The sequence below is a fragment of the Corythoichthys intestinalis genome, chromosome 9 (genome assembly GCF_030265065.1).
Source record: "Corythoichthys intestinalis isolate RoL2023-P3 chromosome 9, ASM3026506v1, whole genome shotgun sequence".
In the NCBI taxonomy this organism is placed as follows: domain Eukaryota; kingdom Metazoa; phylum Chordata; class Actinopteri; order Syngnathiformes; family Syngnathidae; genus Corythoichthys; species Corythoichthys intestinalis.
Window position 1 is genome coordinate 31067911 of NC_080403.1, and position 17178 is coordinate 31085088.

The 17178-nt window shown below is 36.3% G+C and overlaps 1 protein-coding gene across 9 annotated transcripts; it reads right to left on the reverse strand.

Moving 5' to 3' along the window:
• Positions 1-3536: 3536 nt before the first annotated feature.
• Positions 3537-16730, reverse strand: mitfa (melanocyte inducing transcription factor a). 9 transcript variants are annotated; one of them, XM_057845854.1, is made up of 9 exons: positions 16589-16730; positions 15679-15891; positions 15456-15551; positions 15299-15356; positions 14827-14910; positions 14430-14486; positions 14122-14197; positions 13727-13874; positions 3537-4429 (listed from the first exon to the last, which is right to left on the reverse strand). In XM_057845854.1, exons 1-9 carry the CDS (start codon positions 16619-16621, stop codon positions 4031-4033), a joined length of 1164 nt encoding a protein of 387 aa, XP_057701837.1. In that variant the 5' UTR covers positions 16622-16730; the 3' UTR covers positions 3537-4030. The 9 variants fall into 9 exon arrangements, with proteins under 9 accessions (XP_057701837.1, XP_057701832.1, XP_057701831.1 ...); XM_057845849.1 differs by having other exon boundaries at positions 15248-15356; XM_057845848.1 differs by having other exon boundaries at positions 14827-14919; positions 15248-15356.
• Between the last annotated feature and the right edge of the window lie 448 nt (positions 16731-17178).

Genomic DNA, 17178 nt, shown 5'->3' on the forward strand with positions numbered 1-17178 from the left:
TTAGTCATTATCCATACCACTTATCCACCAGAGGATGATCGGGGTGCTGGAGCCTATCCTATCTAACTATACGTAGACAGGATTAAGGGTTCACCCTAAACTGGCTTCCAGCCAATCACAAGGAAAATATACACAACCGTTCACGCTCACAAATTAAACCTATGGACCTTTACTTTCAATGCATTAAAAATGAAAAAAAAAAAAAAAAAAAACCTACATTTAATTTGTTCTTTCATTCTTTGATTCAATCATTCATCTTCCGTTCCGTTCCGCTTGTCTTCGTTGTCCCATTTATTTCTGGTGTTACTGTGGCAAATGTGTATTTCAATTATCGTAATATTGTAGCATTTTACATTACTGTGCACTCATTTTACTGTATCTTCTTATTACGTTGGAATGTTGTGTAGCTTTTCAGCTTCATCCGCTCACTTCTCCTAAAATATATAATGTGGCCTCTCCAAATATTACATTACAACTTTAATTGTACGCATTTACATGTACATTTCTTTGGGATCAAAAATTTAATTGATCGTAGAAATGAATTAATATCAATTTTATTAATATTAATGAATTACTATACGTTACTATTACTATTACAATGACATTTAGTTTTGATTTAGTGTCATGTCATTATCAGCTCAATACATGTGGATTTCAACATTGTTTCAGGGGATGTGGCTCGCTCTCCATTTGAACACAAGGCAATCGATCATATAGTGAATGTCATCTGACTCGCTCATATATTACTTAATTACAAAAGAGATTATTCGTGATTCGCAAAACGTTGCTGAAGATTTACAATGAATTTTGATCAATCCACAGCATTAAATCGTTAAATATTAGTACTTTAATTATACTATTTTAACAAAGAAAACACTGATTTTAGTGCAGAACTTTCCTGCATACCATAAATTGTATTTATGGCATTCTATTCCTTCACAAACTAGTGTACACTGCAATGGCTGGATCAAAGTTGGGTCTTGCAGAATGTATCCTTTAATTGGCTGCCATCTGCTGGCTATCAGCACTACTTACACCCAGTTAAAATACCTAGCACTGTGTCGTTCTAGGTTTACGTGGGGCCTCCTTTTTTCTAAATGCAAGGTCCCCAAAAAATAAAATAAAAATAAATGGCGTGCAAAGCATGTGAACGTGTGCTTAGATGGAGTTGTACAAGGATACAGATAGAGTTGAGGTATATACTATAATGTAATTTGATCAAGTACCCAAGTGCAAGGTGTAGCTACCAAATTATTTAATCTTTTTCATGTAAAATTGTTTGTTAATGTTTCCTGCTTGGTTGTGTTTCACAATGTTCCACAAACATTAAAATTGCTATTGGAAGCCAAAACACCTCATTGTTGAGTCCTCCTATTGTTATTCAATAATGTAATCGGGAACAGAGTCAGACAGACATAATGATTGACCTAGTAGTTGCATGTTGTGCTGCTGTGTTTTCAGGTAGCACACTTACCAACGTAGGAGAAGCAGTTCAACTAACAGGGAGGTTTCACAACACTTATTACTTTCCCCTGTATTAGATTCATTGATACATTTGACATTATACCTCAAATGACTACAGCTTATCAAAAGTATTGATATTTTGATTTCAAAATATATTTGGCAGAATAGTGATATAGTACTGGAGCTGTCACTAATGAAATGCATGTCAGCTATAGAATGCTAAGAATGTTTTCCCGACTTGTTTTTTATAATAAACCAAAAAATACATTGAAAATAAAGAACTATTGATATGATCTCATAATAATGCGTATTGCTTTCTTAGCCATAATACTATCAGTTAATTTATAGTTTCATACCATCTGGGCCAACACTGAAAACAGTTATGAGCATGGTATACTCAGTGTTTATTTTTCATCAAAAGAAGTATAAAATGTGGAATATACCAAATAACAATGACAATACTGTATATTTAAATAAACATAATTTAATAATAAAGGAAACAGCAAAAAGTACCAATTGCAATAACAATACACTTTATAATCTGGCTTGAAGTTCAATTCAATATCAGCCCTAGGAACCACAATGGATCCAAAATTGGTCATCAAATGTGATGTTGAACCATTCATCTAACCCAGGGGTCAGCAACCCAAAATGATGAAAGAGCCATATTGGACCAAAAAAAACAAAAAAAACAAAAAACAAATATGTCTGGACCCGCAAAAAATTAAATGACTTAAATAAGCCTAATAATGAAGGCAACACATGCTGTATGTATCCATATTAGCTATATTAGCCTACTATCAAAATGGCTAAGTCGGCTAAAAATACATAATGAGACTTCATGATAGAATGTTTATTTTCCCTGCAGTGCATCCAATGCATCACGTGACTACTCTGTTGTATGATGCCACCTCAAGTTTAACTTCATTACAACATTAATGAATTATTGCAAATGCAATATAGAAATCTTATTTTTATGTCATTTTTATTGTGAGGTTTCAAAAAAACAACAAAATGGAACGTGCATAATATGCCCTTTCACTGGGCATGTCTTTGATTTTATTATCTCGGCTTTGTTTTTGAAGTCCGCGAATAAGTGTTTTAATATGTTGATGAATGTCTCCTTCATGTACTCACCATCTGTGAACGGTTTTCCACGCTTTATTATCTCCCGGGTTGCAACAAAACATGCAGCAGTAGTTGAGTTTGGCGATGCAATCCACTTCTTGAATCTATTTTTGCGCTCCTCTAAGTTCTTCAGAAGTAATGGAATCACACTTTTTCTCTCGCTCCCAACTGGGTACTCGGCTGCCGGTTTGTTTACAATAGCCACCTGCCTGGCATCCCACCCTGCTGATAGAAACATGTGTCGCAGGCTAAAACGTTGAGATGTTTGTGTCATTTTTGTCCTCCTACAGTAACCATATCAAAACAAAAAATATATTTCTCTCAACTGTCATTTTCAAACATTTTCAAAATGGTCCAGGGAGCCACTAGGGCAGCGCTAAAGAGCCGCATGCATCTCTCAAAACACAGGTTGCCGACCCCCGATCTAACTTTTTTCAATTCTGCTATCATGAACAAGTCACTCCTGTAGTTTACTTACACTAGTTCAAATGAGTTACCTGTAAAACAGTTGAAACCAGATGTTAACATAAACTATAGAAGAAAAAAACTCATGCAATTTCCCCCCACACTCGTCAAAGAAATGAGACTAAACTTCTCCTATTTTAGATCAATTTCGATTACCAAAATTATTTTCTATTTATAATCTGTGATGTCATTAGTCTGAAGCCATATCAAAAAGTCAAAAAGTGAGGAGGGAAAAAACCATGTGTTTCGATTTATATGTAAACAGGTTTCAACTGTATGTAAACAATGTCTCCATCCCTGCTACTTGAGTTCCACTTTACAAAGGTTCACCAATAATTCCATAGGTACTAAAGTACATCACAGTAAATCATTTGACCTCACCTCACTTACTGGTCACTATAATGTAAACAGTAAGATGATTTGCAGAGAGGAATAACAGAAACGAAAACACACACACACAACAACTGCATATTGTTGATAACATTTCTAACAATGGGCTCTGTGTTTTACTGCAACATACGTACAAAAATCAGAATGCACTTTTGACAAATGATTGTTTGTGCGATTGGACATCTGAACAAGACAGGGCATGGCAATTAGCACCCAATTGCTGCTATAGTGCAATTTTAACCTTTCTGTAAAATGTGTCTGAGCTGCAACAAGTGGAGAAAAGAAACTCAAGTTTCATTAAAATGAAATGTGCCTGAGTGAAAACACCTCAGTGTAAGTTGCAGGATATACACTGTCTTAGTCTTCATATAAACAAGGAAGCCTGAGTACCTGGTGCCCTTAAGCATACTGTAGATGGCACCCAATCCCGGTTGATGAATGGGAACAGCGTTAAACCAGTGTGAGTGTTATTGTGTGGCTCTAAATAAAAAAACACAGTAATTATATAATTAAATACTGAAGAAAATGTGTGTCTCATTGTTGTTATGCTACAAATTTAAAAGTTGGAGATCTTAAAGCTATACTAACAGGCACACTCCTTGTCTTCCAATCTTGAATTAGAGTTGTGGTGGATATTAACCGACTCATCTGGAGACATTGAAGATAGTAATGAGTCGCTTGGGGAAATTGGTGACACTGTAGTGTCCCTGACCAGTTCTTTCATTTTACAGGTCCTAGGGTTTCCATATGGGCCAGGTTCCACAGGGTCTGTAGGAATCGGATCAAAGGATATTGTGCCATTGTTGAGGTCTAAAGTGGTTGGTGGGGACATGTCAGGAGCTGAGGTGTGATGATAGAGCTCCGAATGGCAGTCATCAACGATGGGTTCCTGTTTAATGACCCGACCCATCATCTCTGATGTGCAGACTGTTGGGGATGAAACTACTGTGAGGCCATGTGCACGAGCTTGTATCTCCAACTCCTGAGTGAAAGTCAAAATAGGACTCAGTCAGTACCACTCCAAAGCCCATATATACAGTGTGTCACAAAGTGAGTACACCCCTTGCATTTCTGCAGATATTTAAAGTATATCTTTTCATGGGACAACACTGACAAAATGACACTTTGACACAATGAAAAGTAGTCTGTGTGCAGCTAATATAATACAGTTAATTTATTTTCCCCTCAAAATAACTCAAAACATAGCCATTAATATCTAAACTTTGGCAACAAAAGTGAGTACAACACATAGAAACTACGTACACCCCTAAATGTCCAAATTGAGTACTGCTTGTCATTTTTCCTCCAAAATGTCATGTGACTCGTTACAAGTGTGCCGTCAGCATTGCTGCAGAGATTGAATAGGTGGGGGTTCAGCCTGTTAGTGCTCAGACCACACGCCGCACTCTACATCAAATTGGTGTGCATAGCTGTAACCCCGGGAGGAAGCTTCTTCTGAAGACGGTACACAAGAAAGCCCGTTCGTCTCATCAGATCATAGGACATGGTTCCAGTAATCCATGTGCTTTGTTGACATGTCTTCAGCAAACTGTTTGCGGGCTACATGGAGTTTTTGGATCGAAACAAGGTAAGTACGTGATAATATCTTCATTAAAATCATGGCGTATTTAATTATGCTCTCACATACTCTCACCTCCAGTTAAGATTTCGCTGTTTAATTTTTTTTTTTAATGCCCTCCTGTTCAAAAATTTTCTTCCCCCAGAAAATTGAGATTTTAAGCTTTCCAATTATGTATCACACATGCATGTTGGACAATTTTGAAATTTGGCCAAATTCAGGGTCGCAGAGCGGAACTTCAAGTCACCTGTTTTCCGCCATATATATATATTTTTGTGGATGGTAAAAAATTTCTATACTTGACATTCATCAATGGACTTTAGAAGTGATTTCCCTTCTTTTAACTAGGCTGTATTGGCTGAGCGAAAATTGTGTTGGTTCGTTCCACTAAAGTGGATCTACATAACCTCTGCATTGTAATTTACATACGTTGCTAATTAGTGCCAAAAAAAAAAGTTCTACTCACGGTTTCCGGTCATTTTTTAGTAATTAGCGTTTTTGTGTCGGTCTTTTTTTCCCCCGTGGCGCAGTGATATTGATACGGCGGAGTCGTATCGTCAGTGTGTGAAGCCATTTTAGGTCACGTGCACCAATAGGAGACGAGGATTGTTGCTACGGGTTTGGAAAACAAACAACATGGCGGCGACCGTGTCAAACTACGACACGAGCAAAGATGAACAAAAGATAAGAAAACCGCATTCGAAATGTAGTCAAAAGGCATCGAAACGATGCTATATGCATCTGTCAACTGTCCAAGGGCGAAAAAGGGCAGGAATTTGGAAAAAAACGTGCAGAGCCGCGTGGTTGCGTCAGACAATGGCTTTCTCCCCAGGCTCCGTCGAAGGATATTGCTGAAAATGCGTCGACTGGGAATTTTAACGACATTCACTACAGGTAAGCCACACGCACGCCTTTGCTACAAGGTTAATTGTTATTAACCTATGCTCACAAAAATCTTATTTAAACTAGTGTTGTAACGATGCCATTTTTTAGCCCAGATATCAATACAACTTTGTTATAAAATGTATGTACAGTGTATAGAAAGTGAATCCAGTAGAACTTTTTATTGCATACCTGTTACGGGTGACAATGGTTAAATAAACCTTTTGGCTCAAGAACATCAAGCTGTAGTCAATAAAAGCCCTGATACTGACGTGGCAGTGATTGCTGTAAGTCTGCAGATAGATTTACAGTTTAAATTGCATTTTTCCTCAGGAGGAGGCAACAGAACGAGGACTGACGTCTCTGAGGTCTCTGCAGCTCCTGGCACTAGTGTGTGTTTAGCACTCCTTGGCATCCATACATTCACAGGTTGTGACTCTGCTTGTGCCTTTCATGGCAAAGGGGGAAAAAAATTCTTTTGCACGTCATAAAAAAAGAGTACCTGACTGGGTTTGCAAAGCTGGGCAGCAGTTTTAAACTTGACCTACAAACATTTAACACGTTGTGGAAATACGTGTGCCACCTGTTTGGCCAGTTATATGCCAAAAATGATGCCAAATGCAGATCTTTCTGTATGGCCTCGTCAATCTTGCCAGAACATTCTATTCCCCCAAAAACTGATGCTCTGTACCAACATTGCAGGACAGCAAACTATCAAGCAGCAATTATGAAACATTGTCTGACAGGTAAAATGTGTGCCCCTTCACCCATTGGGAATGGGTGGGACATTGAGGATGGGCAGTTGGCAGTGACATGGATGACTAAAAATCCTGCCCCTGATACTGTTTTGCAAGTAGTCAACTGTAGTGGAAAGGCAACCAATTGTGACACGGGAAGATGTTCCTATATGTCTACAAAACTTTCTTGTACTTTATTATTTATATCGGTGCCAAGCATGCGAGAATGTTTCCAAAGAAACAGAAGACACTTGGATGGGCTGATGACTTTGATGAAAGCGATTTTGAGGAGTAATGTTGTCATGTACAGTTTTACTATTTTTTATTTCTATATATATATATATATATATTAAATTTGTTTTTCAATATTTGTATGTGTATTTTTATAGTATGAGACACTTCCATGTTTAAATAAATGTTGTGTACCAACAATACCATACTTGAATGATTCCAACCTTTTGTGTATATACAGTGTGATTAAAAAAGGCTGTGCCAAAATCATAATGCCATGTCAAAAACAAAAAACATTAAAAAAAAAAAAAAAAAACTACCTTGGACAGATGTAGGAAGTAACTATGTTCAATTTCATGTTTTCATAGTATTCAAATATGGCCATCACCAGCAGAATGGACAACATCCAAGTTGACATGAGAATTCCTCCCTCTCGCATTGGTATAGTCTGTTATTCGATCTTTCATGTCATCAATATTTGCTGGAAGTGGTGGAACATACACTTAGTGTATAACATACGTTATGTGCCATAAAGATGGATAATGAACTTTGTCTTTAACATACCAACACGTCTAGCAAGTACTGATGATGTGAAATATCGAACAACAGTTGCAATCAAGACAATAACTGCGACATGCACAAGTTTGAGAGGAATTCTCATCGTGGCTTGATTTTGTCCGTGCTGCTGGGTGTGCTCACATTTGAGCACTTGTGAAACATGAAATAAAACTTGGAAGTTATCTTCAACACGTGTCCATCACTTCTTTTGTGATGTCTTTTATTTTTTAAGTATCACCTTATGATTTTGGCACATTATTTTTTGCTCACCCTATAATTTTTTGTCTTATTCCGTTTTTGCCATGATTCACATTTAGGAGGGTGTGGTAGCAATTCGGTTGATTTTCAGCCATTTATGATCATGGTGTGCATTTTTTATTTTATATATTTCATTGCATAGTAGGTTGTGATATTTTTAATATATGATACATAAGCCTTTAGCTTAATTCAATATATATTTCATTGTGCTGGGTGCAAATCATTATTGTTGAAGTGTTTCCTTCAAGAAATTAGCTACATTTGCATTTGATTTGATTTGATTTCATTTCATTTACATGAATTCACCTATGTGCATACTAAGGCACCAATACTTGTTTCAAATGTTTGGTAGATGTGTTTATGACATTTGATAAAGATTTTGTGTTGCCAGAATTAATATAACACTTGAAACAAGCAAAAAACAGCAACACTAGATCTGTATTTTTGTGTATTCACATCAAGATACATTTCTGGCTGGTGACTAAGTTAGAAGGGTATTGGCTTAGAAAAAATGCATTGAATGCATAGATCCAGCGTAGTGGAATGAAATCCATTTTCTAAGCACTTTTTCCATGGTCCCAATAAAGCCATATTTCCACAAGCTTGTCCATTCGCAGCAGATACTGGTCAACTCTAATCTTTTAATGGACGATGGTCCCACAGAAGAAGTTGTAGCTGTCAGTGAAGGGTGTTTCAGTTCTGAAAAACACGCACACACACATAAACCATGTGTGAACTGTTTCATCCATATCATATTTACATAATCTTCCAATCCAAATCATCTAGGCTTGTCTATTCTGCCATTTTTTCCTGAATAATATTATCAAATAGGTTTTTGGAACTACAGTTAAACTAAATACTATGAAAAACCTATGTTATCTGTCAATCTAAACTTTTTGCTCAAAGTTAACAATCTAACATCATAATAATGACCGCTACAGCCCAGAACTCACATTGCAAGTCTTAACTTCATATGTGATCTGACCAGAAGCCCCCCAACTCCCATAGTTATTCACAACAAAAGGCGTGTGTGTGGCTTACCTGGAGTCAATGTCGATAAAAATCCCAGTCGACGCATTTTCAGCAGGATCCTTTGACGGAGCCTGGAGAGAAAGCCATTGTCTGACGTAGCCACGAAGGCTTAGCAAGTTGCATGCCGTTTCGGCCAAATTCCTGCCCTTTTTCGCCCATGGACAGATGAGGGATGCATATAGCATCGTTTCCATGCCTTTTGACTACATTTCGAATGTGGTTTTCTTATCTTTTGTTCATCTTCGCTCGTGTCGTAGCTTGACACGGTCGCCGCCATGTTGTTTGTTTTCCAAACCCATAGCAACAATCCTCGTCTCCTATTGGTGCACGTGACCTAAAATGGCTTCACACACTGACGATACGACTCCGCCGTATCAATATCACTACGCCACGGGGGGAAAAAAGACCGACACAAAAACGCTAATTACTAAAAAATGACTGGAAACCGTGAGTAGAACTTTTTTTTTGGTACTAGTTAGCATTGTATGTATATTATAATGCAGCGGTCATGTAGATCCATTTCAGTGGAACGAAATCTATTTTCTAAGCACTTTTTCCATGGTGCCAATACAGCCTAAACATCATAATTGAAGATTGTTAACCCATGAATAACATACCTTAGATGCCTATTTTTTTAAATCAATCAACATTTATTAGGACACCATAGCAGTTATTCAATATCATGAGTATGTTAGTATATTTAGTATATTATATATTTGCATGTATCTATATTTATATATGATATTTTTAATGTAAACGTATCTCATCGATTAATTAAATACCACTAGATGAATTATATCCAGCGTGTAATATATACACTACTTGAACATACAGTAAATCAACTAATTATTTACAAGGACAAGTAATCCCATGAATCTCAATCCTCCTCCAAAACATTTACAGGGTTGCAGTAAGAAATCAGAAATCTTTGGGAGATTTCCCCAGCCATCATTTGACTGGATTAACATCCCTTGGAATCAGTAGTAGGATGCTAACTCTATCGGCTCAATAGCAGACTTTGCCAGGCAAGAATATTCAAAGTATTTCCTTGCATGCAAATGATTTTTACCAAATTATTAGAAATATACTGCATATATTTATATATTGCTCCATGAAAATGGGGCATTCCAACTTAACTGTACACAACGGTGAGACACATTGGGATAAAACTTGGTGTGGACGTTGTCCCTAAATAACCGGAGAAATTTTTAGGTTCTGGCTGCCCTTGAGGGCCCAGATATATGCACCACAATTTCGAGGGTCACAAGCTGACCTCAAAACCTCAATTGCCCATAGTGGTCTGAGCTCAAGGAAATTGGTACTTCCCAGATCAACTTGATCTTTTATTTGATTTAAGGAGAAAAACTGTCATGTGACTGATGGCGTCTGAAGCAGTTTTGGAGCGAATCACGCTTCGGACAACATCACATGACAGTTTTTGTCTGGTTCCGATAGCTCAGCCACTTTTATAGTCGACGCTGAAGCTCGTTTGAATGACACAACCTGGTACTGTTTGCCCTTCTCTACAACCATGGCATGACAAAAAAAAGTCATTAATATGTATCCATGTTGAATTGTAACCTACAATAAATACTCTAAATAGCCTGTGCCACAGGCTGGTTGACACATAAAGATGTGACATCAGTCATATAAAGTTTTTCCTCTCTCTTTGGGTAAAGGTTCGAATCCAGTCACGAACAAACAGCCTTTTATATGATATCTACATTTTATGTTTTTAAAAAAATAGGAAGCTTTAGGGCAAAAGTCTGAAAAGGGATCAATACGGATGAATATTCTGTAAGTTTTCAGAATGTACAGTTTTGGACAGGGACATAACAGAATAGAGAGATCTGGAAATTTATAGAGAGATAAGAGAAAGTTCGGGAAGAAATACAAATTTACCAAAATATGGTAATTGCCATGTTTTTTTCTTTAGCATTCTTTCAGAAATCCCCAAGATTTATAGACTTAACATCCCCCCAAAAACTGTTTAGCGGCCTCATTAAACCAGTCATAATTTTCATATGAAATCGGTGATCACTAATTATCGTGTTTTTGATTGATTGAATTTATTTCAAAAACATGCATCACATTATGGAGACACAAGAATACAATCAAAACATAAGACTCGAAACGGAGTAGGAAGAAGTAAAAAAACGTATATGAATCCCACCCCTTTGTCCGCTGCATAATCATCAGCATGAAACAGACAAAACAAATACATTTCACAACAGTTCAATAATGCCTAAAGAACTATGGTTGGCATCACTCAACATTTTCATTTTCTCAACATAAATACTATGATTCAACTCTATAATTACAGAAAACAAGATCTTTGTAGTTTCTCTTAAACACGCTCAAATTAGCACTTTTCTTTAGGTCCTCTGTAAGTTTGTTCCACAAGTCCACGCCACGAATTGAAGGACAAAAGCTCTTTTTTGTTGTACGGTGATATTGAATTTTGAAGTTTAACTCCTCTCTCAGATTATATCCTCCTTGTCTATTTGAAAACAAAACTTGTATATTTCCAGGAAATGCGTTTTTCCGTGCCTTAAACATGATTATGGCCGTTTTGAATTTGACTAGTTCCAGGAATTTTAACTGCTTGAATTCCAAGAACAGTCTATTTGTATGTTCAAGGTATTTAGCGTCGTGCACTATCCTTATTGCCTTTTTTTGCAATACCACAAGTGAATGTAAATTTCTGGGATATGGATTGCCCCAAACCTCCACACAGTAGCTGAGGTATGGCTTTACTAATGAAGAGTACAAGACATGGAGTGCTTTATAATTTAAAAATGGTTTCGTTTTGTTTAATAGTCCAACACTCTTTGCCAGTTTTGTTTTTATATTCTTTATTTGTGACTTCCAATTCAACTGTTCATCCAGTACTACACCTAAAAATTTAGTCTAAGTTACTCGCACAATTTCGCTATTGTCTATATTTATCTTTTCTTCGGTTTTTGTCTTTTTATTTCCAAATAAAATATATTTAGTTTTTCTCATATTTATTGATAATTTGTTTAGCCTGAACCAGTGATTCAGATATGTTAATTCAGTCATTACCTCATGCATCAGATTCTTTTAAATTTTTCCTGAGCATAGGATGTTGGTGTCATCTGCAAATAGTCGGTGTTATCGGCCGAAAGTGTAGAATGTTATCGGATTTGAGAAATATTTTTCGTTATGCTCCCACTTAGATCCTATTCTAATTTTTGGTGCATGTATGAATTTTTTAAAAAAAGGGAAATTCATTAATCAATCGTTACTTCTGCCTGGTTGGGATCAAATGTCATTGTAGAAAAAATAAAAATAAGAAATAAAACATTTTACTTGAAAGTCAGCATACAGTATCATACCTTCCGTCATATAAAAGCTGAGTGAATTGGTACCAATTTCATCAAAGATCAGACTACTGTAGGCTGTTATTAGCTTTTAAAGATTCAAGGTCAGCAGACGGACCTCGAAATTGGGGTTGATATTTTGGCCCCCAAGACCTAAATTTTGCATGATGACTTTTTTCGATAAGGACAACCTTCACACCAAATTTCATCAGAATCTGTGACTGTGTGTCACAAAATTGCATGATAGCTAGTACACATGAAATGACAATGTCATTATACAATAACAAAAGCCAAAATTCTGGTAAAGCCCTTTCATCAAAGTATTTTTTTGCACAATTTAATAATATCTTTATAGTTAAATGTCATAGACTTTACCATCAGTTGACAAGACAGCTCCAAGAAATATTGCGCTACGCCTTCCCGTTGGGGGCCGACCCAGGCAGAGCATTCACTGTGATAAACTCAAACACACGATTAGGATTTAGGTGGAAAAAGGACAAAGGTTTTACTGCATACAAGCAGGCAGGAGTGTCTCATGATTGATTTGGTAGAGGATTAAAGATAATTATTATATAAAATAGCACCATGCATGCTCTTTGAAACGTTGTGAAGAACATGCATGGAAAAAATTTGTGTAACAGTAGCTTGAAATTTTTACATAAAATGAATTATAACTGCCCGTTTTTTTGCTTTTAACCAAGAATTTAGACTGTTATATGTTCATATCTACAGAAATTGTGGGATGTACGCATTTGTTTACAAAAATTTTAAAGTTAAAAAGCTCTTTGGTTTTGTGATGGCTGCCATGTTGTATCCATACACTGTAGTGTAAGTTTACATTCAAATGATCAGGTAATTTTCAGCCAACGGCCTGTTTTCTGTCAAAAAAGTAGTGATTTAGAACTTTCTGCATCCCTACAAAAAAAAATCGTCCTTTTACCTGTTTTTTAATGTAACATTTCGATCAAAAAACTACGAGGGGCAGATAGCCAGCAAGACGTGCCTCCGTGCTGAAGCAATAGTAACATCGGAATTCAACTTAAATAAGTTGTGATTATGTTTTTTTTTAAAAATGCAAGTTTTGCTTTTGTTGAGTAAAATCAAGATGATTCTGCATGCTTTCCTCAAGTATTACGTTTCTAATGTGAATATTGAGTGATTTATTAGCTGCTGAAAACTTGCACTAAATAAAAAAAATAAGTTGCAATTTTGGGCAAGAACGTATATGATTTGTTAAATGTTGGTATTGATCCTGAAAATATAGGTGATTAGCTCTGCATTTGGTGATTTTTGTGCATCTAGTGCAAAATTTTAAGAACTTATAGCCATTTTAAGTTTTATTATACTTGTATAAAAAAAATAATTAATCAAGGTTTTATTAGGGAACGATTTTGAATTTTTTTTATGTCGCTGTTCATGGAGACATACTGTATATGACTCCTAGGGAGGTGCCTGTTTTGGTTTAAGGTCGCTAGCGGCTTTGGTTTTGAAAATATTTTAATTTTAAGTTTTTGAAAATAGGCCCCATGTCCCGTCAACTGATAGTGAAGTCTATGTTCAATGTCAATTCATGTCGGTGGTTGAAGTGCAGTTAACTAGAAACTAGCTAACGGTCATAAAGTTAGTTTTGTTATTATCACACAGTGTATTTACTTCACCTGGATTCGAAGCATAAGGTGACGATTTGTATGTTCCAGCTTCCGCTGTCTGCACTCAAGCTCTTTAGTCCGCTGCTGCTCCCGCTGTAGTTTCCTTATATAGTCCACTGAAGCTTTTAGAATGGTGCCCTTATTCCAGCGCATATCTCTAGGGTAGACAGGAGACAAAAGGTCTAAAGTCAGAGTCAGCTGAGCAGCTGACCGGAACAACAGAAGATTCTTCATGGCCATTCAGAACAAATAAATCATTAAACTTAAAGGGCACTTAGCTATGTGAAGTACACTGTGATTAAAATTGTGTTGATAACTGAATACAATTAAATAGACATACAGATTAAATGAATGTGTGTGCTTTTTTTTATTGAGAATTTTTAATTCATTCACAAAATACTTACGGGTCATTTGATTTGGGAATCAAAGTCCCAAGTTCTTTTATCCGATCATTGATGTTAAATCTTCGTCTTCGTTCAACTACAAGTTCGGTACAAATAAAAAATTGTCAGTAAACAACTCTTTGAGCACTCTTTAATTTTGCTTGAAATAAAAACTATAGAAGAAAAATGTCTTTCTTTCGAGCCATACCTAGTATTTTTTAAATAGGGCAACTGAAAAATGGAAGTATCTTCAATTACCAAAGGCTCGTTTCACTGAATAATTGAGTAATAAAAGAGTATGTCATAAAAATAAAAATAAAAAGACTCACTTAAGTTGTGATTGTCCTTTTTTTGTCTTTCTTTTGCCAGAGCACGAACCTCAGCCTCTTTGAGGAAAAGAGAAACATGAGATTATTGCAAAAAGGACTCAGTTATTGAATAGTCAACACAAAGCCAACATAATTATCAAATTTCACATGTAATTCCTACAAGCTGTTATACATTTCAAATTGTTTACGTTCAGAATGAATAGCCTGCTTGAAAATATTGCTGTGTCATGTGTCTTATACTGTCACAGATAATGATCTGAAACTTGTAGATGCATTTCTGATTGAACCAATACAACTGTTTCATATTGTGTGCAATTTTGTAATAAACAAAATACTATGCACATACTCTAAAATCCAAATCCACAACAATTTTTACAATTTGGTTTATGTTGCTTACCTACTGGAAAGCCATCTGATCTTTGATAGTTTTCGTACCGGCCACATGGTCCAGGTTTGCTCAGTACTTGCTTCATGCCAGGAGCTAGAGTAATTATTTGGCAAATAATTGATATAATACACTTTGTAGTATCTTGTGCATTTCTAAATTGCACACAATATCAACATGTTCTTACAATCATCACATCATTTCAAAATATTAGTGAAAAATTAGTGACAAACATTTTACATTTTCAGGCTTATTGAAAAGATAAACGTTTAATTAAAAATATTTTGGTTGTAATGAGATATTTGTTACAGTAGTGCTTTCTGAATTGTGATGACAGGGATTTTAATTGCTTGGACAAGCCCTAAATAAACGAGTAATGATGTAAGATTGTACTAACAGTGGAAATACAGCTCAATGTTTTTCATTATTTTACCTGTGTATTCCCTTTTAATGGTTGGTGGGCATGAGTTGCTGATGGCCAGGCCTGGGAGTGGAAGTCCTTGGTTGCCGTATACTTCGAGAAGATTACCAGACACAGGTAGCTTAAAAAAAAAATTGCGAGAGAGAGAACGAGCAAAATCTTAAGCATCCCCTTCTTTATGTACTGTATAAGAAGTCATTAAAATGGTGGTTTGCTTTACTGTGGTGTTTATTTGGAGTCCTTGATCCATAAGTCCAAGAACATCTTCATTATAACTTGACTCCATGCTAATTATATCATCAATAACATCATCCATCTGTAGGATTTGGAATAAAAAAAAAGAATGATTTTTAACAAATAAAAAATAAAAACACTAAACCGTGGGGAAAAAATGTTATCAGGTGACTCAAATGTAATGAAATGATGACCTTTGTTACGCGTACCTCTTTCTCACAGTTAGAGGTTAAGGTGAGATGAGCCATTGGACTGTTGGGGGCACTGCTGCCAGGCCCGGGTGGCAAGCCGTGTTCGGGGGGCTGGCTGGGACACTGACTGCCAGCTTTGCCTCCCAATGTTGTTGACAGATACTGTCTCACCTGCTGTCTTTGGTTCTGCTGAATGTGGTACTTGTTGGGATTTTCAAGATGGGACTGCACCTACAGTTAGAGCGTAAGACCGAAATAAATTTTTGACTCATGCTTTGTGATTACCATTCAAAAATGTCCAACGCCAAGGAATAGTCAATAATGATTTTCATTAGGTTAGGAAGGAAAATGTGAACACTATAGAAGCAAAAATAACAACATTGCGCAACAGCAAACAAGTGGATCAACAACGAGCTTATAAATCTTTACTTTTAATTAAAAATAAGTATCAACCATAGTTTATACATTTAGTCTAAAGCTATATAACCAAGTGAGTCATCATCTCTGCTATTTAGAAAAGAAAGGAAATGACAAGCAATTATCCATCAACTTTATATACTACTTATCTTCTGTGGGTTCACAAATGAGGTACAGCCTGTCCCAGCTCACTATGGGCAACAAGCGCAACAAGTCCTAAGCCAATTGCAGGGCACATATAGACAAACAACATATATTGGAGGCTCTATTTGCTGACGACCATTCTAGATTGGGCCTTGTCTTTTGCCCAAGTGCAAACCATCTCATACAGGCTCGAGCATACCCATGAACCATATAGCAGTATTGTACTTGACTATACAAATCCAGTTAAACAAATGGCTTCATGATCTAATTTACCCGATTTTTTTTCTGCAATAATGCATGAACACACTTAAAATTACAAAACGGTCACACAGATATCATTAAAATAATACAAATCCAGCCAACTTACCTGATAGTGACTGTATTCAAGCATCTCCAACATGATATACAACACTGATATGTGTTTAGAAATATATAAAAACAAAATATTTGTCTATATCACATGCAATGTAGCTCTATTGACTATGTAATTCCTTTGAAATGTTAGTCTAATGTGTATCTGTGGGAGCAGTCAGGCTTCCTGGCTAAGTTATCAAGAATTTAAGGCTCATTAGTTATGCAAGTTAAGAAATGGAGGAGGACACAAAAACTCATCCTCCCACTTTTGTGTTGTTCCTGCTAAACTATGAATTTATGTCTTTATGGAGCCTGTTTGACGTCACCACTTTCAACTCACAAAGAAGTCTTTTTATTATTTGGCCAGTAGTCTGCGAACTAAAGCTAGCTTAAGGCCAACTAACATTTATTCTTTAGTTCTGCTCATCAAGTATAGAACATTGTTTGTTCTGATCATCATGAGTACAACTGAGCGCTACTGTTCTCATACAAATGCGACATGCGGAAACTAATGTATGGCGGGTTTTAAAAGGCATGCACTTTGGTAAGCATGCTTAACTAATATTTTGGGGGGCTTTTGTTTAAAGGTGGATTTTTAGGTCC